The sequence below is a fragment of the Chionomys nivalis genome, chromosome 1, assembly GCF_950005125.1.
Source record: "Chionomys nivalis chromosome 1, mChiNiv1.1, whole genome shotgun sequence".
In the NCBI taxonomy this organism is placed as follows: domain Eukaryota; kingdom Metazoa; phylum Chordata; class Mammalia; order Rodentia; family Cricetidae; genus Chionomys; species Chionomys nivalis.
In genome coordinates this window covers 19,388,353-19,413,376 of record NC_080086.1, presented here as the reverse complement: position 1 = coordinate 19,413,376, position 25,024 = coordinate 19,388,353, and the positions used below count along the sequence as shown (strand labels likewise).

Genomic DNA, 25,024 nt, shown 5'->3' with positions numbered 1-25,024 from the left:
CAAGCTTGACTATTATAGATGATTATCTATTAACTTATATTTCTTAATTATACACTACATTTTCAAATGAGCTACACAAACACAATAACTTAATCAAGATCAGAAATACATATATATATATATATATAAACAACAAAATTGACCTTAAATTTGTATCAATAAACGAAGATTTATACCAATGCAAATTATTCATATCTATATTAAACAGGGACTGTGCTTTCATTTTTCAGCTGCCCAGACACAGTCACACAGAAACTATATTAATTATAGTACTGTTTAGCAATGTCTTGGAATTCTCACTAGTTAGGACTATTAAGTTAATGCATTTCTATTAATTTAATGCAATTCTATTCTAGCCCACAAGGCTGTGGGTTACTGGTGAAATATGTTTCTACTTCAGCAGCTACATGGCATCTTTCTCTACCTCTGTTCAAATTTCCCATATGGCTTTACTCTGCTAAGCCATTGACCAAAATATCATTATCATTAACTAATAAAGGTATTACATATCACACACAATCCTCCCAACTCATGTACCACTATTAGTGTGTGAGTGTTCAGGAAACTCACAGGTTAGATGGGCCATTGTCAATCCATTGCCATTTGCTTTTTCCTGTATCAAACGATAATCCAATCCAGTTACTGTTTGCATTAACTTTGACCTGAAGGAACTTCTGTAAAGGAAAAGACATATCTGGTGATAAAATTTCCTTCTGTTTCAGAGAAAGAACAACATAACACATCTTAGCTATTTTTATGTCAGTTCTCTGTAGTCCTTTCCTCTAATCTATCTAAGCTCATTTTTAAAGTAATTTCTCACTAGTGGCTAATTTGTGCCAAAACCAATCTATTCCATAATTTATTTTAAAAAGAAATCAGGTATCTAAAGATAAATAAATGTCAGTCATTAGATATTCTATAAAGAGTTAAACTTATTAAGGGAAAACATGATTTTCTGAGAGGTTTTCTTGAAGATTCTTGAGAAAGGGAGGAGATTGCAAAGACACAGTTGTCTCTTAATATCGAGTCTCTTTGTCAAAAACCCTGTGTCCTGACAGTAAGCCAGGAGCAGGAGTGAGTTACTGGGGAGACTCTTACTGCAATTTTGCTCATAATACTGGCAAACCATATGCACTCTTGACAGTTTTACTTTCAAAAACATGCCTTCACTCAGTACGCCACTATTCAAGGGTTAGAGACAAACTCCCAGAGAATAGAATAGCATGGAAGAGTCTACGGTACCAGTTCATCATCATCGTCTATCTTCAAAAGTGACAAGCTGCAGTCCTGGCAGGTCTGTTTACATCCACTCCAGTGTTTATTGTCCATTATGAAATAACATTTTATGCCAGAGCAGAACCAGTATCCACCAACATATTTGCCTACAACAGAGAAGGCGAATAACTAAACTTCTTAGTTTCTGGCATACTGTTATCAGAGAACTGCATTTATCAAGCCTCTATAACTAAGAAAAGAATCACAGCTCTCCAAAATTGAGATTCTAGCATGCAGAGAGACTCCTGTACACTCATGCTTTATGCAAAGTTCTTTATAAAGAAACAGCTGATGTGCCCATTGTGGATAAATGAGTACAAAAAATATAGCAGATGAACACAAATGAATACTATTTATCCTTGAAAGGGAAATATATAAGCATGGTAGCTTATTCCCATGACCTGAGCACTCCAGAGAGTGAGACAGAAGGGTCACCAGCAGTTTGAGGCAGGCATAGGCTAATTAGTGATGACTTTCATACCAGCCTTGGTTAGAAAGTAGATTCTAAGACAGCCTGTGCTACCGAATTAGCCTCAACACCTCAACACCACCAATACAGATGAGGATCACTGTGACAAGCATAGATAAACTTGAGCATGGTGTGCAAAATGAAACAAGCCAGGCCTAGGACCAAATTTTATGACTCAACTCAGATGAGGGTTTTAACACAGTCCAAAAACAGAGCTGTATAGTAAGGAGCTTGAGGATGGAGAACGAACACTGGTTGTTCAAAGTCTGTTACAAGGATGTCAGAATTCTAGATTAATAGTAATGCTCTGGCTCATACTCATTCATACATACTGTGCATTTAAAGCTGTGCTGTGCTCTGTGTTAGATGCTCTTATTTTAAGAGTTATAAGAGTCATATGAGAGAGCTTTTGAAGGTGATAGTCTGTTCTGTTTATGTTGATGCATTCAATGGTATACCCACATACCCAAACATGTCAAGTTGAAAACAATGAAATGTTTCCCATTTGTTTAACAACAACACCTCAATACAATTATTTTGTTTATTGAGGGTATTGGGAGGGCCATGTTCAATTAACAAACTTTATCTTCAATCTTTGTTTTCCTATGAAAAGGTATCATTGTGTAGCTCAGGCTGGCTGGAATTTGTTGGACTGTTCTCAAATTTATAATTCTTCTGCCTCAGCCTCCTAAGTACAAGAATTATAGTGTTAAACTATCATTTACAGATGACAAAGGCTTTTTAAAAAATTTAATGATGCAAAATGTTTTTCATGGGTCTGGGATACTTCAAAGATATTTTTGGAGCTTTTTCTTTTCTTCACACATATGTTACAATATAGCAATTTTAATGCTCTCATCTGTCCTTGCATAATAAAATTGTCAACCCTTACTATTACAGCAGAGTAAGTTCATATGCAAAACCTCTTTGTAAACTCTAAATCCTGAACAATTATTTAATAATTATTGATCAGTTGAATTAATAAAAGATAATCAGTCATGATGCAAATAAAAAACTTTCCTCACAACACTTGATATGTGTATCTTTTAAGTGTAATTTATGGTGTTACTGTTAAAAGTGCATAAATGTGAACAGCCACAGTGAAACTCTCATTTAAGCTTTAGGGAGGATATCTTAGTCACAAACAGGCCAATTTCTCATAATAAGACAGAAAAACACACACACTGTTATTTCTGTGACTGTATCCACCTAAATGCTCTATGTTTATTTTAACCTAAATATTTTGTAAATACACTCTTAATAAGAACTTCATGTTTTGACAAAAACAAAGTGGGATACTCAGATTTTCCCATAAATAAGAATGACCTGAATTCTGGGCTGTGATGAGTTGTAATTCCACGCACTGGTAGCAGTAGGAGCATCCAATGACCCCTGAGTTCTAGATACTATAAAATTATCCTAATACAAACAAGGATTTCCAGGGTTCTTTACCACTACATAAAACCTCAACCATTAACCCACAGATTACCAGTGTTAAAGCGGCTAACAGAACTTCAAATCTTCTGGAGAAGAATCAATACAGAATAGTGCAATTCCTTATTCAAGATCCCCTCCATACCTGTGAGCCATATGTGATCTAAAACATTAGTTTCCCCACAGCATCTGTTCTGTTCTCTGTTGGAGGAGTTAAGTTCCTTCTGACGTTTGAAGTCATCAAGCTCTATAGACTTATTTCTCAGCATTTCTTTCATTAGGGAGTTGTTACTTTGCAGGGTTTGATACTTTTGAGTGAGGTTGTTTAGAGTTTTCTGCAGTTCATGTTTGTTTCCACTATATTGAGAAACTAAAATTAATAGTAGATATAACACCAAAAAATGATCATTTTGAATAAGTATTGAAATCTAAGATTAGAGAAAAAGCTTCATTTTGACACCAACATATATCATTACTTTAAACTGTATGTTAAAGTTTAGAAATTAACAAATCAGTTAATTATAGAAATTGTGGTTGTATGTAGTTTTTTGCAGTTTGTATTTTTTTCTTGGCTATACTGAAAAAATAAAATTAGTAGAAGATAAAATAAAAATGGTTATAAAGCATAACTATTGAAATTTAATGTTAGAGAAAATCTTCCAGCTGACAGCCAATACATGTCATTATTTTGATTGCTATTTTGACACTTAAATATTAACACTTTAATTAACTCACTATAAGAATGGAAAAATGAACTTTTCACTATTGGGAGCTTTAGGATAAGATAGCTAAAAATATTATGGTGGAAACACCTTATGTTCTAATTACTTCATTTTTTCACAGCAAAAAAAAAAAACCCTAACAAATACTTAAGTAAAATAGTCAGAGACATCTAACACAGCATGAAAATTTGAGCTAAGAAACATGAAGTAATACCACAGTTATCATCAGAGCAGATGGACTACCCACCATAGAAAAGACAATAATATGCAGATTTGCAGCATTGTTGGAGCTTAGCCCATCAGTGGTTTTCTCTAAGGATGTGAGGACATCAAGCAAAAGGTAAAGCTGAAGTTCTACAACTTCTAACTTCTGTGTACAGATTCCATCTTTTCATTTAACCATGTCCTCAATATCCATAAGACAATGTAATTTATTTTGTACAGCTATTTTTTACAAGCTGTTTATGACATATTCAAAGTCATCAGAGCTATGGAAGCAGAATATCAGCAACACACATTATCACAGGGAATATTATTATGAGTAAGACAGAATACGTCCAAGGCAGCCCCAGAGTCACTGTAATGCCCAAGTGTTCAGGAGTCAAAGAGAAAACAAAAAAACTTTCAAATTCCAGGATACCTGAAATGTCACCTGATGATAGACAAAATAATTATATTCTATGCCATGATTAGTGTCTATTGCTAGTACCTAGGCAAATGATGTATATGAATTACTCACTGTATGTCAGCCACACTGCGATTGCCATCATTAGAAGTAAGCAAAGGATTCCGAGAGCCACTGCAATGAGATGTAAGGAGATTGAACACTCTAAAGACATCAAAACTGGTAAGAGAATCATCACCAGGACCATCCCATCATTCACCACTAGCTATAACCTGGAGCATCATGTGAGAAAGGGATGACAAACTCTAATGTTTTAAGTAAAATTCCAGAATACAAACTAACTCCTAAACCTAAGGTTCAGGGAACAGCTCAGAGGAGCGGACTAGAGATTGTAAAATACAGAGACTCCAAACAGGGAAACTGCAATCAGACAATCTCAAAAATAGTGTAACCTAAGCAACACATGCTGATATGTACAGGGGAAAGCTCCACAAAACGCCACTTCTAGATGAAGAACTACAGATAATTGATGACATGTGAGAGAGAAATTAAATCTCTTATAGGAATGAGCTCATAAGTGGATATCTAATACCAAGTGGTCAGTTCTAAAACATATGCATGTGAACAGCACTAAATGAAATGACAGATTAATATATGTAACACTTGTAAACATGTAACTAACAATTAAAGGGAAAGGAAACAATACAGACAATACATCAAAGTAGAAACATTAGAAGGTACTGGAAGGGTAACAGGGAAAGGGGAAATAGATATAATAATTATGGATAAAAATGATCAGTAAATTATATTCATATACAAAAGTCATAGTGAAACCCTTTATTTTATATAATTAATAAACTCTAAAAAGTTTAACTTTTATATTTCTGGATGACACATACCTATTCTGTTTATACCCTATGTATAGAAGCAGATCTCTAGGAGTTTAGATAATTTTTTTTTAATTAGGAAATTTTTTTATTAGAAATTTCCACCTCCTCCCTGCCTCCCATTTCCCTCCCCCTCCCTACTTTCCTCCTCCTCCCTCTCCAGTCCAAAGAGCAGTCAGGGTTCCCTGCCCTGTAGGAAGTCCAAGGTCCTCCCCCCTCCATCCAGGTCTAGGAAGGTGTGCATCCAAACAGACTAGGCTCCCATAAAGCCAGTACATGCAGTAGGATCAAAACCCAGTGCCATTGTCCTTGGCTTCTCAGTCAGCCCTCATTGTCCGCCACGTTCAGAGAGTCCGGTTTGATCCCATGCTTTTTCAGACCCAGTCCAGTTGTCCTTGGTGAGCTCCCATTGGATCAGCCCCACTGTCTCAGTGGGTGGGCACACCCCTCGTGGTCTTGATTTCCTTGCTCATTTGGATAATTTTTGTCCATTCAGCCTTGACTCATCTCACAGGAAGCTAGAATGACAGGTTTACGCTGCCTTTTTCAGGTGCACACAGTTAATTCACCTTACAAAGCACTGAAGGAATAAACAAACTGCAGGTAGGAAACTCCAAACTCAGAATAAAGATGAAAGATAGATCAACCCCAAGGAACCTTAAAAAACTGGTAGCCAGTATGAAAATTCTGAACTCTATAAGGGTCCATTACAAAAGAATTCCTAGAAATCAGCTCCTTTCCTGTCTATCAATTCTGTTTTTCTCAGGAAAATAAGATATTTGTCCTTGGGTTGGAGGTCTTGGGTTCTAGGGTCCAGCAACTCCTTATCATCACACTAATGTTCAGATTAGTGTTTAAATGGGACAATATTTGAAGGACAAGAGAAAGTGTAAAGAATTTAGACCTCTCTTCTGACCTGACTGTTGATGCTGATAATTGACACTGAAGTTTGATGAAACACTTGGAATATCTTGTTTAGAAAGCTTTGCTTTCAACATTTATTTTTTGAGGCAGGGTTTCTCTGTAGCTATGAAACCTGTCCTGGAACTAGCACTTGTAGACCAGGCTGGCATCGAATTCACAAAGATCTGCCGGCTTCTGCCTCCAACGTGCTGGAATTAAAAATGTGCGGCACCAGTCTGGCTATACTTTTCATGACTTTAAGATTGTATTCCTTTAGAAAATTCAGTGTTTTTTCAGAATGTAGTTTCTCTTTCTAAAGGCCTCACATTTTAAATCACATTTTGATAAAATTAATTAAAACTTGTTGTTTTCTCAAATTTGTAAAAATGTATTTAAAGCAAGCTAGGTGGCTCACAACGGTAATCTCATAACTTGAGAGGCTGTGTTAGGAGAGTCAAGAATTCTGGGCCACTGTTTTCCACATAGCACAATTAAGCTTGGTTCTGGTTAGTTGACACCCTGACTCAAAAAGTAAACAATAAAAAACTAACAAATGAAAAATAAATTATTGATTTTTCCAGTGTCAAAGGTTATTTCTTTCAAAAGCTTGTAAGTCCTCACTTCTTCCTGCGGTGATCTCCTATTACCAGTTGGCAATAAGTAGAAAGGCTGGGACAGTTTTAAATGTTTGGTGTGTACAGTGCTTAAGAGGAGAGCACTCACCTTTGTGGCCAACCTCTCTGGGCCCTTGCGTCTCATGAGGACTGGCTACACGCAGTGATTCTGAAGAAATCTCAAAATGTCTTGAGGTTGAATATGTTACCTGCTGATTCCTCATCTTGGATAGAAGTAATGAAGGTTTAAATCAAAACTTTGTCTTGAAATGATGTCTAGGTAAAGAAAAAATTAGAATGTCCAAGTTTAGAACATTTTAGAATTTGATGCTGGAGTAAGGTGGAAGATTTTTAACTCCTTTAAGGTTCTGAATTCTTTAAGAGTGTGGAAGGTGACTGGGTTTCACAACATATGATAAAACTTTTTAACTAGTGGTCACATCAGTGATTGTTCGGAGGTATGGTAAAACACCTTGAATTTCCAAAAAAAGACTGAGTGGTAACATGGCAGTAAGAATGTTTGACAAAATTGGTGCCACCTAAGTAACTGACATGTTTTAAAATGATTATCAACACATCAAAAACTGAAAACTTGCCTAGAGACAAATCTCTTTGCTTTTAAAGCTTTTGTAAATGGTGTGATATTCACATGGATATAAAATGATCTAGTCTTCTTTTGACAATTTTTATAAAGTGTATGCCAGAAACAATGTCCAAAGGGTTATATGAAAGGAATAATATAGAAAATTAAAATCAGATCCCAGATATGATAATAAAAGTCTCCTGAGTAAAAGCCAAAACACCTGTATTCATAATTACAAAGGATTCCATGGACATGAACATTCCACAAAGCAAAGTAAAATGTATAATGTTACTTGAGGGTCCTGTATAAAACTAAAATTTTTCTACAGTGGTACCTGACTTTTATCCAATCACTTGGTAATCTGAAGCAGGAGGATCTCTATGGCCAGAACATCTAGATATGAAATTTCCAGAGAGATAAGACTGCAGAAAGAGATTCTGTTATCAAAACATAGAAATAATGAATGAAAATTTGTTAGTAGGCATCATAAATGCTCATAAAATATTCATTCTTACGATACCAATAAATATACAAATTATTAATTCATAAGTACTTATGATTTACCTTGCCTCTTCCATTAAACATTATTTGACGGGGCAATGAATAAAAAGGTAATATTAAAAATTGTTGTTGGACTCTATTCATTTCTAGTATATCTAAAACATTTTTATTGATTAAATTTTCTAAACTCATTTACAGTTTTCCTAATTCTCTAAAAATAAAATGGATTCCTATTATAAAATTCTACAAAGTACAGAAAAGCCTATGTAAAGCACTTGAAATAGTCACAAAGTAATTCTACTAATCATGATCACTCTCTTTACATCACTCACAAGAAAAATCATAGCACAATAAATGAAAATTTCTTTCTTGAAGCTTATCTCCAATGTTCATAGGCAGACAATGCAGTTCTAACATGATCAATTGTCTTACTTATCTCTGTCACCATCATGCAGGTCATTTGTAGCTGAATGACATTTCTCTAGAATAAGTATGATCCTATGATAGAGAAATCTGAAGGAATCAAAGTGGCAGTTACCTGTACCCCAACCAGGTGGCGATGCAGGTGGTGGGGACTGAGGATGAGGAACAAGTTATATCCCCCCAGAGACTCCAAAGGAAGCACAGAAGAGAGTCCTTCTACATGATACTTCTGCTCTTAAAGTTTTGCCCCTCCTCTTGACCAAAGCAGAAAGAGGAAATTGTATGTTAAGAGCTGATACTGAAAGATAGGAAACATGAGCAATGCATTCCTGCATATGAAATGATCCCCACTTCATATGCATCAGAATCATGTTTATAATCAGTATTTGGTGACTGAAAGGATAAAGGAAAATATGTTTTGAGAAAACACTTTCGATATTTTCAGCTAAAATGTAATATACTTAAAAGAAGCCACTGTTTAGAAGAGATGACTGAGACAGCTTTATATGAATATGAGGGTGTATAGAATAAATGGGATGACTAAGTTCTTCAGTTCCAAATTTCAATAATTTTCAGGAATTTTGCTTTAGATTAATATTTATTCATATTTCAGAGAAAATACTACTTTTTGTTTTTAATTGTGTCTATTGGGAGTTAATATATACTAGGAATGCCATAAGACACTCACATTTCCATTGTGATTTTCTTAATGTTTACTGATCTACCCTTTAATCCACACATGTTTACAATGAAAGTTTATGTCCTTAAACATTAGGAGGTTTCATTGCTGTATTTTCAGTGAGGCTGAGCTATCAAACCCAAGATCCATGGAGATGGACAATGAACTACATGCTCATCGTCAAAGGGCTTGCTTGTTTGGTTGGTTGGTTGTTGGTTTGGTTTTTTGGTTTTGTTTCAGACAGGGTCATGTTGTATAACTAACTAATAGTGGCCTAAAACTCACTATGAAGCTGAGGCTGGATTTGAACTCAATATTCTCCTGCATCATTCTCCTTGGTTCTGTGTTATAGATATACATTACTTGAGCAGTTTACACTGTGTGTGTATGTGTATGTGATATGTGTATAATGCATAGGATAGCTTCACTATGGCTATATAAACAAAAACTTATATGTAACAAGGCATGGCAAGACACTGCTGTAATCCCAAGAATCAGAGTCAGGAGAATACTCAGAAGTGCAAGGAAAGCTTTATCTACTACATATTGAGTTTCATGACACCTAGAGCTCTTAACTGAGACCTTATCTGTAAAACACGCCTCCTCTCAGACAGTAGGTGTCATAAAGCAAGCCCATCTATCATGTTCATTCTATGCATGCCTATCTGCAACCTTTCACTTTGTGTTGTGGGTTGGCAAATGTTAGGTCTCACCCCAAATGATGATACCTGACTATGAGATTTCCAACCTTAAAAAAATCTGTACCCAAATAAACCTCTTTTCATTGCAATTTACTCAGCCTATTGCTCTGTTACAACAACTGTATTGAACCAGCACACACAATGAGATTAGTATTGTGGACTTGACAAAATCAAGCAGAGATAAGACTTGGGCACACCTGTCGGAGATTATCTATGCTAGATTTAGCTCTGAACAAGACTGTGAAGGATTATATTTGCTAGGTCAATCATTGTGGGAAGATCAATTGCAGCTGGTGCCATTTTCCTACACTGGAATCCCAGACTGTATAAATGAATGGAGCAAGCTGAGTACAAATGCTCATTAATTGCTCTCTGTTTCTTGCTATGATGAAATGTGATCAGTTGCCTCCAACTCCAGCTACAGTGATTTCTTTACCATAAAGAACTATAAACATGAACTGTGAGTGAAAATAAACCCTTCATTCCCTATGCTGGCTTGTCTATAATTTATCACAACAGAAAAAGAACCTAAGATTCTGGGAGGGAAGGTGTTTTGTTTTGTTTAAGAATAGAGACTATAAGTGAAACTGAGGATCTGAAAATTTTACAGCTGTGAGAAACTGCTGTTCTAGAAAACACTACTGAAGACCTCAGGTCTGGGGATTCACATCAAACTGTTTACAGAAAGGTTAACGCTATTGAGACATTTTTCTTATTTCCATCCTTGATGGGAGACTGTGGTCCTCAGGAGGAACACGGAGCAAATGCAGAGCACACATGTGAGTGTTGTTTGTCTCCTTTCTCTCCAAGACTCTGATACAAGCTCAATGTCCTTTCAGTCCTGTCTGTGACAGTAGAATGGACAACAGATATGGTATAAACAGTGTGCTTGACAAACAAGGACAATAATGTGAACAGAAACTAAATACATGGTAGAGACCAATAACTGGAATGCCAAATAAAGCAGCAGCTGCACATTTTATCTTCTGTTTATTATGAAGCTGAGTTTCTACAAAAGAAAGTTTTCAAATGAAAATGATTATGTTGAAGATTGAGTCTCTTCATACCTAATTGTTTGATGCTCACACTGCAGTTTTTTGAGCAAAGTGCAGCAGAAAGAAAGAAAGAAAGAAAGAAAGAAAGAAAGAAAGAAAGAAAGAAAGAAAGAAAGGTATGGAACTGAATCACAATAGCTAACAAAACAGAAAGGAATGAAAATTAAAAAATGCTTTTCATTTTCTTTGATTTCTTTCTTTTAACTTCACTTTTGTGCAAAAACACATTCCGATAAACATAAATATAAATCTAGTATATACTGATGTTCTTGGCTCCTTGCTGTAAGAACCGCTTTTATTTGTGAAGCCACATCATGTGCCCACTCACTTGTGGTGAGAGAGCTACCAGGAAGCTGTGTACATCAGTGCAGTCACACCTTCTAACCTCTGGTCACACCCTCAGTCCTCAGCAATGGCTTTATCATTTTGTATCTGCAACTGCACTCTTCCTGCCCAAACTGAAGAGGCTATCTGGAATAACTAATTATAGTCCACTGAGAAGCTTGGTTTGAACCACTTCACTGGGGAAACTGTCATTCTTGGTCAGTTTCTCACCTCATGGTACTTCTCTTCAGAGGTCAAACTTTAACAACACTAAGCTTCACAGTTCTTAAACAGAAAAAAATCAAAATGAAAAAAAAAATGAGATTTTCTGTGTTCAGAAACTCCTAATGTGTCTTGGCATTTACATCCAGAGCTGCTCTGATACTCTGCATTATCATGTCTACTCACACAGTGTTTGGGTATAGTGCATAATACATCTTGCTGAGCCAGAAGCACTGAGAACAAGGAAATGAGCAATATGTTTTGGGAACTGACTAAGAGTAATAATAGTGCCCCAGAAAGATTTAAGATGTATATCTTGGCTCTTCCATATTGGGGAATGAAATCTATAACTAAGCTTTTTGTCTCTTCAGTCTCTGTCCTCTCACTATATCTTACTTTAGAGAAGAGACTTTAAGTAGTTCTCCAACTCCACAGCGCCCTCTGTGGAGTCTCAGAGGGTCAGCTCATCCTTCTCAAAGCATTCATTCTTTTAAATTTAATTTCTTTCCTGCCACATGGTCTGATATAGTTCAGGATGGCCCAGAACTGACTATGTAGCTGAGACAGGACTCTTGATTATCTTCTATCCGATAGGCGAGTTCTGGGGTTATAGTGTAAGTCACTGGTTCCAGTCCTCACATCATTCTATCACTTTGTATATTTTTTATCTTGATGAGATATTTTATCCCAGCTCATTACCCAGTAAGCCTAGGAAATTAGCTATTTAAACAATCAAAGGCATCTGTGGTTTAACCTGTACCTTAGCTCTTCAAAGCAACTCTCACATATTTTAAGTGAAGACACAGGTTTCTAATAGTTGGATATGCAAATAAAATTAGCTATTGTTTATATTCATGATAAAAATGTTCACACAGTGGACTGGAGAGTTGGTTAAGCAGGTAAGAGCACTGACTGCTCTTTCCAAGGACCCAATTTTGATTCCCTGCACTCACACAGGGCCTAAGAGTGATCTGTATGCCAAGTTCCAGGGTTTCTGCTTCTCTCTCTGGCCTCCAGGAGTACTACACTCGTTATCTAGTACACAGATATACCTGCAGGCAAAACATCCATGCATATAAAAACTGTTTGCATGCAGACAAGATTGTCATTCCCTGTCCTCTTCACTGTACACAAAGACATAGAATCTGGAGAGTTAAAAAAGAAACTGAGTTAGTAAGAGATTATAGGACAGCCTGGTAAACACACCATTTTCTCTTGTCTTTCTTGCTGTTCTCCATTGTGGCATTTGGTGCACAGTTGTAATATGCTCAAGACTATATGTGAGAAGATGTGAATATGAGCATAGTGAAGAAACTTCCTAAGGGATCTACTTAAAAATAAAACAAAAATCATGAAAATAATGAGTAATTTAGCAAGGTGAATTCATAGGACGTAGGTTGAAAAGAAGAACATTAATTTTAGTATTATAAATTAACAGATAACTTCAAAAAATTAAAAAATAAAGTATCATTAAAATTTATCATTATACATAAAACATATCTCAGAATACTGGGAGAAAAAAAGACCTCACCCAATAGTGAATGAAGATACAATCATGAGTTCAAACATTTGTTTCCTTTTTAAGAATTCTTTGCTTAGACCTGTACCCCACTTTTAATTGCTTTTTTCTTTTTAAATATTTATTTATTTTAAAACCTGAACTCAGTTTCCCCTCACTACTCTCCACTTAGTCTTTTCCCCTACTTCTCCTCTGTTCCTCCCCCATCCAACCCTTGATTTCTATTGAAAAAAAGCCTCCCATAGATATCAAAAAAGCATGACATATTAAGTTACAGTAAAACTGAATGTCTCCCCTTTTATTAAGGCAAGGCAACCCAGTATTAGGAGTAGGGTCCCAAAATCCAGCAAAAGAGGCAGACCCTGCTCCCACTGTTATGGGTTCCACAAGAAGACGAAGCAACACAATATATATGCAGAGGTCTTAGGTCAGTTCTGATGTAGGTGGGTCTTCTTTCTATGTGTTGCTTTCATTGGTTAATTAATAAAGAAACTGCTTGGTCTGATAGGTCAGTACATAGGTGGGTGGAGAAGTCAGAACAGAATGCTGGGAGGAAGAAGGCAGTGAGGCCGACGCCATAGCTCTCCTCTCCGAGATGGACGCAGGTTAGAATCTTCCCGGTAAGCCACCACCTCGTGGTGTTATATAGATTACTAAATATGGGTTAAAGCAAGATGTGAGAATTATCCAATAAGAGGCTGAAACTAATGGACCAGGAAGTGTTTAAATGAATACAGTTTCCATGTAATTATTTTGGATAAAGCTAGCCATGCGGGAGCCGGGCAGCAGAAAGCATCCCGCAGCTCCTTCTACACAGTTCCACGCATGCCTCCTGGTAGTTGGATCAGATTCTCTGAGTTCTGTAAGTCCAGGTTAGTTGATTCTGTAAGTTCTCTCGTCATGTCCTTGATCCCTTTGGCTCCTATAATCCCTCCCCACTCTATTCAGAAGGATTTCCCAGGCTTAGTATAAGTTTGGCTATGGGTATCTGCATCTATTTCCACAAGTTGCTGGAAAAAGCTCTCTCGTAACAATTGGCATAAGCACCAATTCCAACACATCTAATAGACAGTATAGATGGTAGGTTAAAAGTTATGTGACTGGATTGATGCCCAATTTTTCCATTGGAAGGCTTACCAGGTCACAGGACATCCCAGTTCAGGCTACCTACCCTACCACTAGGATTCTTGGCTGGGGTCATCCTTGTAGATTCTTGGAAGCTTTACTTATGCAGCTTTCTACACGACCTTGAAATGACTGCCCCCTTCCAGTTGTCTCTTTCAATACTTCCACTCTCGCCTGATCCCTTATGTTCCCATCCGCACCTGTCCCCAGTCCATCTATAAAATCTTCTATTTCTCCTTGTCAGAGAGATCTGAGCAAGCCCCTTGAGCCTTCTTTGCTACTTATCATCTATGAGTCTGTAGATTGTATATAGTTTTCTTTTACTTTACAGCTAAAGTGAGAACCTACCATGTTTGTCTGCCTTAAGTTCCTGTGTTGAAGTCCTGATCATCATATGCACAGTACTGAAGTGGTCAAATCTACAGGAAGTTCTGTAACTTCTCAGTTACTAGATCATTCTAGGCAAAAACCTGATGTAAGAGAAACTCCCAGAAATCTACAAGAATGACCCCAGCTAAGATTCCTAGAAGTAGGGGACTTATAGTCTGCATTGACCATCTCCTGTGACCAGGCAAGTCTTCAAGTGGAGGGAGTGGGAAACCAATCTAGTCACATAACCTTTGGCCTGTATTCTGACTTGCCTCTGGGCTGTGCTGAGGTAAATTTAACCTAGAGATTCAGGGAGTGGCCAGCCAATGATTGGTCTAGTCTAACACCCATTCCAGGAGAGTAAGCACATGACTGAGCTGTCTAGAGCACCAGGACTCACAGTCTGGATGACCTAGAGACCTAGCATAGAATCAAATATGATTGGAGGGAAACAAATGTCAATGTAATGATGTCTACCAATATTCTGCTGTAGTCATAGATTGGTGCCTAACTCAGTTGTCATCCAAGAGGAACATCAAGCAACTGATGAAAACAGACACAGAAACCCACAGCCAAACATTAGGCAGAGCTTAGGGAATCCTATAGAAAAGAAGGAGAAAAGATTGTAGATGTCAGAGTGTTCAAGAACACCACAATAAACCCAAAGAATCAACTAACCTGGGCTCATAGGCTTCACAGAGAACCATGGAGCCTTCCTGGGACTGAATTGACATAGGTACTATACAGACAATTTACAGTTGTGTAGCTTGATCCATTTGTGTGACACCTAACAGTGGAAACAGGGACTGTCTCTGACTCTTCTACTGGCTTTTGGGACCCTATTTTTCATACTGGGCCTCCTTGCCAAGCCTTAATACATGGAAAGGTGCTTAGTCTTATTGCAACTTGATGTGCCATGTTTTGTTGATATTCATGGAAGACTTGCCCTTTCCTAAACATAAAGGGAAAAGTGGATTTAGGGAAGCGATAAGAAGGAGAATAGAGACTGGGAGGAGAGGACAGAGGGAAATCTGTGTCTGGATTATAAAATAAATATTTTTTTTTCAAAAAAAAGACACTATTGTTGAATACTTTAGTTACAACACATACAGAAATCAAGTTGAAAAACATCTGGAAGCTTCCTCTCTTCTGGTTAGTGTACACAGAGACAGAAGGTGACTTGTAAGCTATGAAGGGTAAAAATTTACCAACATTCTTATGAAGCTGAGGATCCTGAGTGCTAAAACACCAGCTTGCCAGGCAAGATGTGCTCACTGGTGCTATAATGCTATGATCATTATGAAGGCAATCAATTACTCTCTGATTGCATTTGAGGTCCCCTAAAAAGAGGTTTCATATCTGGTAATATGAATTTGGTCCAAACCCATGGATACACAGGTCATGTTCTTAAGGTGGGAGGGAACTAAATACTGTTGTTCAGATCAATTGAAATAGTATCAACCTACCTTTTCAATATTGATGTTTATACCCATAGACAAATGCATTCACTGCTGTTTGAGTGTTAAATGAACTTCTACATGTAAAGACAACACAATTGTTCATTTTATATTTATTGTCCATTGTATATAGCTTTGCATGCATGGAATATGTGTGTATATACAAAAGTTAATTTAGTTTTTGACAATTTCATACTTGAATTTAACACATCTGGTCACACTTAGTCCCCATGACTTTCAGTGCCTGCAAATCACCATCAACTTGATGCCTGTGAATCCCTCATCCTACTTTCATATCTTTTTTGAGGTTCTGTATTTGTTTTTTGACATACAGAATTTAACCTGGGATGCTCACAGGTTCGTGAATGTGGAACTATGCACTGTAGCCAGAGTAACTCAATGGTGTCTACATCACTGAAGACAATGAACTTCTGTTCTCCAAAAGTCATCGAAAGCCCAAAGTTCCCTTTGGGAGGATTGGTCTTCATAACTATTCAAGGGCTCAGTCTTGAACAGACACTAAGGAAGTAACCAAAGATGCTGTAACTTCATGAGAGCCTTAGCCATGCAATCCCTATAAATCTGTCGTGACATTACTCCCCATTTTCTATCTCTTTGGGTAATACAGATTGGCCTGTAGCTTTCTCTCCTTTTCTTTCTTCCTGCATTTTATTTGTTTTATTATTTGAACGAGTGTCTCACACTGACCTGAAATTCACTATGTAGCATAAGTTGGCCCTCACATCTTGGCAGTAGTCCTGTCTTAAGTGTTACAACTATGGATGTGAGCCATATATTTATCTTTAAAATTGTATTTGTTTGTTTGCTTGCTTGCTTGTTTGAGATAGGATTTTACTCTATAGCTTTGGCTGGCCTTGAATTCACAGACGTCTTCCTGTCTCTGCCTTTTGAGTACTGGGATTAAAGTTGAGACTCATCACCCAGAGCCCTTTTCTCTTTATAATATGGAGAAAACACTAGCCTTTATGTTTATTTGGAATTTTTAGGAGTCATTCTTATATCTTTGAAATTTTTGGAAGGATTCTTATTTTATTTTCTTAAATATTCGATCACCAAGAAAAAATCTGGGCATGAAGATATCTTTGTGGCAAGGAATTTACTACATTAGGAGCAACATTTACTTAATAGACAACGCAATTTAGGAATTTATACTTATTAATTTGGATAAATTTGTCTTTTAGTATATTTGTAACTTTTGTTAAAATTGTTAAATTTCTATTGATTTTATAACTGTGCAAGTTTCTTGGATATGGATGTCCATAATTGTTACAAGTTGGAATGTTTGTCATTTCTCATTTAAAATAAGAAAGAAAATAATTGTAATAGCACTGTACTTTCAGCTACACAAAGAAACTACATTAAGTTTCTTAGGGCTGCTCTAAGAAAGAGAACAATGTTTATTCTCTTACTGTATGGAGTTCAGATTTTGGTTTGTTTGTTTATTTTTTTATTTTGTGGGGCCAGGATTTCAGATATCAGCCTAGTTTCAAACTTATTCTACAGAAGAGAATGAATTGTTAATCATCCTTCCCTGACTTCCTCAGTGTTGAGATTACAGGTGTGCAACCAAACTTCACCTTGTAACCCAGATGTGTACGTGTTTCCTCTGGTTTGGGCATGATCACTGCCATCTCTTGAAGAAATAGAGAAGCTGTGATCACCTACAGAAGACTCTCATGAGTCTTATGCATTAGCTTTCCTTTGTACAGAGATGCTAGGGAGGCTTAAAGATGCTCATAGGATCCAGAAGCTTCAAAGAAACCTTATAAAGACCTCCTCTCCAGTAATAAGTAAACAACGGGCTTTGTAGAAGACTCTTGAGTAACCTACCTATGAATTACTTATGGTACAGGTATTTTTTCTAAATGGTTCATGTAGCTCAAATTTAATTTTCCCATTTGTTTGCTTATTTGGCTTTTGGAGACAGGGTCTCACTGTGTGGCACTGGATGGCTTGATATTGAGAAACTCAAGAAAATATCATGACTGCCTTCCCTAATAATTCAGTTAAGATCTACGCCTTGGTCCTTGCTTCTTGGAAATGAGCAGGCTGTTTCTGAGGAAGAATAACAAAAGACAAAAAAAGGACAAACAAAGGACAATCAATCTCCAACACCCCCAACTAAAAGAATGAGGAGGCCTGGTACATGAAATACCAGGCCTGAGCCATAACAGCTTAAGATAATAACCAAACAAAGACAAAGCTTGGGACTCACACAGGCATACCCCAAAATGGAAAAACTGTAGCCTTAATCAGTCCCTGACTTACCCTAACCAATTAGAATGTACTAGTATAATTGCCACTTGCTTAATCCAATCATATCTAAAATTACCTAACTGCCTAGGGAATTCCCCTTCAACTGTGCTTAAAAGGAACCCACATGTCCCTCTCAGGGTCATCACCATTTTGCCTTTATGTAGAATGCACATCTCCAGCATACTGGTCATAAATGCTCTTGTTGATTGCATACATGGATGGTGGTCTTTTGTGGGACTTCTTTTAGATGCTAACAAACAGTTGCTATGCAGAAAAAGTTGAGAAGTGTTACTGCCCAGATGCTCTGAAGCCCAGATCATGAATGAGTTTCAGAAACCAGACGTTGAGCTACAGAACATGGATTGGCATAATTGAATTTTGATTTTGCTTAGATCATATTTTTCCTATGTCATGCATCTTCATTTCTTCTGTAAGAAGGTGTGTAACACATTTTTATTAATAGCAGCCACAATTGAGAAATTTGAATTTTTTTACAAAAATAGCACTTGGACTTTTAAACCATTGGAAATATTTTTAAAGACTGTTTAACTTTTAAAGGTTGTAAAGTTTTTTCTATTTTACTAACCTAAACTCTTAGGGGAAAGAAAGGAAAGATTGTGGTTCAGCAGTGATATCCCAATTTGTAAATGATTGGACTTGTGATGGTTAATCTTGTTTGTCCTCTTGACACACCTAGAAGAATTTCTTCTATCACGCTGGCTTGTGACCTTGTCTGTAGGGGTAGATTCTTGATTACCAATCAGTCTAAAGGGTCTAGCTAGTTGTGCATGGTACCATCCCTAGATAGCAGTTTGTGGGCTATATAAGAAAAATAGTTAACACTGAGCCATGGAGCAATCCAGTAAGAGAGCTACTCTGTGATTTCTGATCACCTAAATTTTTGAATTATATGCTCCCAATGTTTAGTAATAACATATAAAATGAAATAAACCACTATCTTCTAAGTTTATTTGGTTCAATGTTTTAGCACAGTGTCAGAAAGCAGACTAGGACAGAATTACACATACTGTTGAATTCCTTTTATTATTATTATTATTATTTTATTTTATTACTTTAAAAATACCATTTCAAATTCCCACTTTCTCCCCTCCACCCACTTCCATTCCACTTCCTCCACACACCCTTTCCCCAATCCCACTAAAATCTTAAGAGAGGGAAAGACACCCTGCTCTGTGGGAAGTCCAAGGCCCTCTCCACTACATCCAGGTTGAGCAAAGTATACATCCAAAGAGAAGAAGATCCAAATAGCCATTATATGCAGTAGAGACAAATCCCAGTGCCATTGTCATTGGCCCCTCATTCTGCCCCAACTGTCAACCACACATTCTAATGAAAACAAGTCCTGCTTATATTTCCCAGTTCCTTTGAACCTCTTTCCAGTAGAGTTCATCTTTCATTATGTTTGTTAATTCTGCTGCTGGTGTCCTATTTCAGTCTCTCTCTGAATCCACAGTGTAGGCCTTGTGCTATTTTGGTAGTTGTAATTTACTTGTTGAAGGGATCAGTTAGCACTGACTTCAGGATGAACGATTTTGAAGGTTGAGAACTGTGTTAGGAAGAGAACAGTAGCTGGGCGATGGTGGCGCAGGCCTTTAATCCTAGCACTCGGGAGGAAGAGGCAGGCGGATCTCTGTGAGCTCGAGGCCAGCCTGGTCTACAAGAGCTAGTTCCAGGACAGGAACCAAAAGCTACGGAGAAACCCTGTTTCGAAAATAAAAAAAAAAAAAAAAAAAAGAAGAAAAAAGTAAAGTGGCTCTGTTCATTGAACATTTTTTAATAACAGAACTGCTTTATATAGGTGCATGCCCATAGATAGCCACTGCCATTTCTGCAATGTTTACTGATTACTTCATCTGTATCTAGTGTATCTAAAAATACAGTGATATTACAATTATTTTCTTTCTTGGTTTAAATGAGAAACGACAAACATTGCAACTTGTAACAATTATGGACTTCCATATCCAATCTACCCAATACCTCCGGCCTGCTAAAGTTTCACCTAGTTGGTATCAGCAGAGTTTATTTATTCGTTTACCAATTTATTTATTGCATAGTTTAGTTATGATTAATTTAGGTATTCAGGTGGTCTGTGGCTTTATTCAGTGTAGCTGCAGGTCCTGGCTTGGTAGTCTGTTTGCCAGGAAATATTCCCTAGTTCCTTTTACTATTCACAAATGTGTGGTCCTTCTCCTCATTTTGCTGTGTAAAGTTTGTTGACTTACCTCTCATTGTGCAATTTAATACCCAACAACTACAGGTTTGTTCTGTGCAAGTTAGTATTTGTATCCAAATAATAGGCCTTGATGAATAAAAAGCACAAAGTATATCATAGTCTTTCTTTTATCTGTCCAAAAAGAAAGAGGGGAATGCAACTGTTATATAAAAAACTATTTAATTGGGTCATGTTTACAGTTTCATGGGTTTAGTGCATTTTCATCATGTCAAGAAGCATGACATTGTACAAGCAGACATGGTGCTAGAAATGTAGCTAAGAGTCCTATATCTGGATCTTGCAGGCCGCAGGAAGAGGAGACACTAGGACTGGCTTGGGCTTTTGAAACTCCAAAGCCCATCTGCAGTGATACACTTCCCCTAACAAAACCACACATACTCCAAAAAGATCACACCTCCTAATCCCTCTCAGTTACTGCTGCCCACTAATGTTCAAAGATTTGAACATATGGGGACAATTCTTCAAATTAGTAACCCTAAGGCAACACAATAGAATTTAGTAGGTCTTCATTGTTAAAAGAGTAACAACAGATGAATCAAAAGGGACAGCTGAAGACCTATTTCATTGCCCAGTCCTTGCAGCTGCTGTCTCAACATTTAGAGCAGTTCCAGAGTGATCATCTATCACAGGGGAAGCTGATTAATCAATAGTTCTCAGTTCACATAGCTAGGTACCCCAGTTATCCCAGTGTAGCACCAACATCATTAAGATTCCTGGAGAGCACCTGTTTCTTAGTCCATTATGAAAGCCTGGAAATGTTGGCTCTAACATCAGCTGATTCTAATTTGTGCCTAATTGAAATGAAAACCAACCATAGTAAAGGTATTTAGACAAAAAGTTCCCAAGATGCTAACTCCATTTGGGTGTTAGGAATCAAAACTGGGCTCTCTTGAAGAGTAGGCACTAAGAATATAGCTATACCATATTATTATCAGGACTACAAATGATAACAGAGGTTATTTGAATATATTACTATTAGACTCAGATGTCTTTACTTAAAATGTGTGAGAGCTGTTATAAAAGGCTAGTGGGTAAATTGAACTATAGAACCATTTGATTGTTTCAATAGCTGGATTCCTAGGGCTACTAGATAATGAATTAGGATAAGCATCACATCAAAATCAAAATATACAAAATCAAAATATACACAATCAAAAGTAAATAGATAATGTAAGGACTGGAGATGGTGGTTCACACTGTAATCCCGGAACTCAAAAGTTGGAAGGAGAAGGATTAAGAGTCTAGGCCTATCTCAGCTACATAGTCAGTTCGAGGCCATCCTGAACTATATCATACCACTCATCAGAAATTAAAAAAAGAAAATTAAATTTAAAATAAATAGTGTTTTGAAGTGGATGGGCTGAGCGTGCTAACTCCACAGAGATGCAGTGGAGTTGTCTTCAAGTTCCTCCTCTGAGCTATGATACAGTAGAGAACAGGGACTAAAAAGGTATTATGTGTTGATATTTAACTGTTTTCTCTTCTATAAGCTTTATGCCTCTGTATCAGAGTCCATATACCCATGTGAAACCCTTTTTTGGTCCCTTTTTATCACTTTTACTAAGTTCATGAAGCATCCTTTACGTTTCCTCCCTCTCATTGCTTGCAGCTCAACCAGACTATGTGGGTAGACAGGATAACACAGAATACTAGAAAAGTTGTCATTGTAAATGCCAGGACACATGTGGTTATGGTCACAGGAAATCTCAAAATAGAGCTCTTTCTGTTTTGTTAAGAGCTGTGATGTTTACCATATTTCAATTTTGTGAAAGTTCCACCTTAAGGCAGAAGCACCAAGAGGTGTGAAGTTGACCAGGACCAGCCAGTACTACCAGTAAAACTTCACCTCAGCCTGGGACAGGAAGAACTATTTGTACTGTGAAATGATGAGGCCACTGAGGTCTGAAGGACCCATTGGTTTTAACATGTGACTAGACTTATGCGTCTCAACATAAAGGAACAGGAAGTTGTGGTTTAACAAATAAAGGCTTTTACAGCAAATAAGCCAGAGAAGTAAATAGATACTTGAGTGTGTATGTGTGGGTATTTTTCCACAAAACAATGAATTTGGAGGCAAAATTCAAGAAAACAAAAATTTTCTTCAAGTTTCTAACATCTCTGTTTCACTAGTCTGCTGGGATGAATTTTGGTATTTTCTGTTTTGTGCTGCACTTTGGTCAAAGAATCACAGTAGAATTGTCAGTCAATTTGGTCTGAAGTGACTCTATTTTCTAATGATATTTATACTCAATAATTTACATTTATTTTAGAAATCCAGGGCTTAGTTGAACAGAGTTCAGAGGGTAGAACTGGGTGATTTCTTTGCTTATGTTCTTTGGGCAGAGTCTGTGCTTAAATAGGTAACTCTTTGATCATTAGCATCAACAGTAAAACTTAGTGTGTTACCACAGGAGACATAGGATGTCTAGCAAATAATTTAGTCTCACATCATGTCACTGGACTTCTGGTTTTGTTTTTATAAAATCACTACAAAATGAGCACAGGATTAATTACCAGGAAAATCTGCATGTTCTGTTTCAGACTAGTCAGAAATGAAGCAGTAGACTGCACTGACTCCAGAGCCACCACATCTCTGAGCAAGGGTACAGGGTAGATTGCTAGATACATAGAAGAGTGAGAACTATCACTTTTCCTCAGAAAGAAACAGATCTGGGATGTCACTTAAAAGGTGTGTGGGTGAAGCTGGGATTGCTGGATACATAGAAGAGTGAGAACTATCACTTTTCCTCAGAAAGAAACAGATCTGGGATGTCACTTAAAAGGTGTGTGGGTGAAGCTGGGTGGTAATAGCACACGCCTTTAATCCCAGCACTCGGGAGACAGAGGCAGTCGGACCTCTGTGAGTTCAAGACCATCCTCGTCTACAAGGGTGAGTTCCAGGACAGGCTCCAAAACTACAGAGAAACCCTGTCTTGAAAAAACAAACAAACAAAAAATAGTGTGGGTGATATGGAGTTGTTGAAGGTGGTTAGACAAAGAACCTGCTTAGTCATAGCTGCTGTGCCTATGAGCAGTAGCACTAGATCCACACAGTCAGGTGCTCCCCACAGTCACCTATGGAAGGAGAAGGGGCTCACCCGGGCCCTACTACTCAATGCTGATCTACTGGGGATAGAGATAAATATGACTAGCTAGAGGCACTCTGGAAGCACCTAATGAACCTGTCTTACACTGTTGAGATGGATTAATGTCTGTGAACTGTTTTTGGAGAAATCTGGCATATAACAATGGTAGATTTGAGTGATGACTCTGAGATAATGGTTTAAGAACCATGAAATGGCCCCATGAAATGTCTCCATGAGTAAAAGCACTGGACAAACAAGCCTGATAACCTCCCCAAATTTGATCCATGGAACCCAAAGTGGAAGAAAAATACTAATTCCCAAAGTTGTCCTCTTACCCTCCCTTGCAAGCCATGACATGAATGCATTCAAACTCACACACACTCACTAGACATAATAATAATAAATTTTAATTTTTTAAGTCTACAAAAGGAGCCATGTAAAGAGATTGAAACTGACCCTGTAAGACACAGGCGGCTTTGTGAAATAGTTAGTAACAAACATAGGAGATGGAAATAAATGAAGACTAAGGGACTGAGAATTAAAGGCTGGCTAGAAGTAAGTAAAGCAAGAGATGTTAGTAGTCAGGCATCTGCACTGGCCTTCTCTTGGGGACCTGACAGGATACATCCTCAGCGGCAATCATAAAGAGCAACTCCTGTCCACATTCACTACACTCAATTTACTCCATTTTAAAGGGTGGGCCTTCCCCACCTCTAGTCTCTTTCTCTCTTCTCTTCTCTTCTCTTCTCTTCTCTTCTCTTCTCTTCTCTTCTCTTCTCTTCTCCTCTCCTCTCCTCTCCTCTCCTCTCCTCTCCTCTCCTCTCCTCTCCTCTCCTCTCCTCTCCTCTCTCTCTGTCTCTCTGCCTCTCTCTTCTCTTCTGTCACTCATGTCCCCAGAGGCAGTCTCCCTTCTTTCTCTCCACCCTTTTTCCATGCACTTTCCCCCAATAAAACATCTCTCTACCTGAGTTCTGTTGCATGGTGTCTTTCTCTCTGATGTTGCTTTTTCAAATTACAAGAGAGAAGCAGGAAGTTCACCTCTGCTATAATCAAGTGTGGGTCAGACTTTCCATTGCTTCATCAGTTCCTTTTCTTTTCTCTAGCCCATTCCCCATTCTCCAATGTTTCACTAATTTCTGTCACTTGATCTGATGTACAATTAATATTAGTTTCATCAAAAACAAACCATCAGGTTAGAAATTCTATAATCAAATGAAAATAAAGTTTATTGGGACATTCTGACAAAGGTTAGCTAATGGCAATAGATTATAGGAATCAAATAGTCTTGTTTCCCTCCTCTTCCTCTATCATCATCATCATCATTATCATCATCATCGTCATCATCATCATCATTACCACTATCACCATTGTGCTGTTTGGGGTCTAGTCTGGGCCTTTATATGTGTCAAGCAAAGCTCTTCCTTGAATTGTACCCCTAATCCCAAATATGTTTCTAAAATCAGCATTCAGCAGAAGAATGTGTGAACTCACCAAGAGCTTTGAAGGAAGTCCTGTTGATG

General features: G+C 37.5%; 1 protein-coding gene across 1 annotated transcript; it reads right to left on the bottom strand.

The window, feature by feature from the left end:
• Positions 1 to 566: 566 nt before the first annotated feature.
• On the bottom strand, positions 567 to 7,153 carry LOC130885350 (killer cell lectin-like receptor 2). Its single transcript, XM_057786858.1, has 5 exons — positions 7,039 to 7,153; positions 4,640 to 4,729; positions 3,324 to 3,548; positions 1,243 to 1,382; positions 567 to 674 (listed from the first exon to the last, which is right to left on the bottom strand). Exons 1-5 carry the CDS (start codon positions 7,151 to 7,153, stop codon positions 567 to 569), a joined length of 678 nt encoding a protein of 225 aa, XP_057642841.1.
• Positions 7,154 to 25,024: the final 17,871 nt, after the last annotated feature.

Coding starts and splice junctions, on each gene's coding strand:
- LOC130885350 (XM_057786858.1), bottom strand. CDS start 7,153: ATGAGGAATCAGCAGGTAACATATTCAACCTCAAGACATTTTGAGATT. Junction 3,549..4,639: donor CGCAGTGTGGCTGACATACA/GTGAGTAATTCA, acceptor TATTAATTTTAG/TTTCTCAATATAGTGGAAAC. Junction 675..1,242: donor TAGACGATGATGATGAACTG/GTACCGTAGACT, acceptor TTTCCTTTACAG/AAGTTCCTTCAGGTCAAAGT.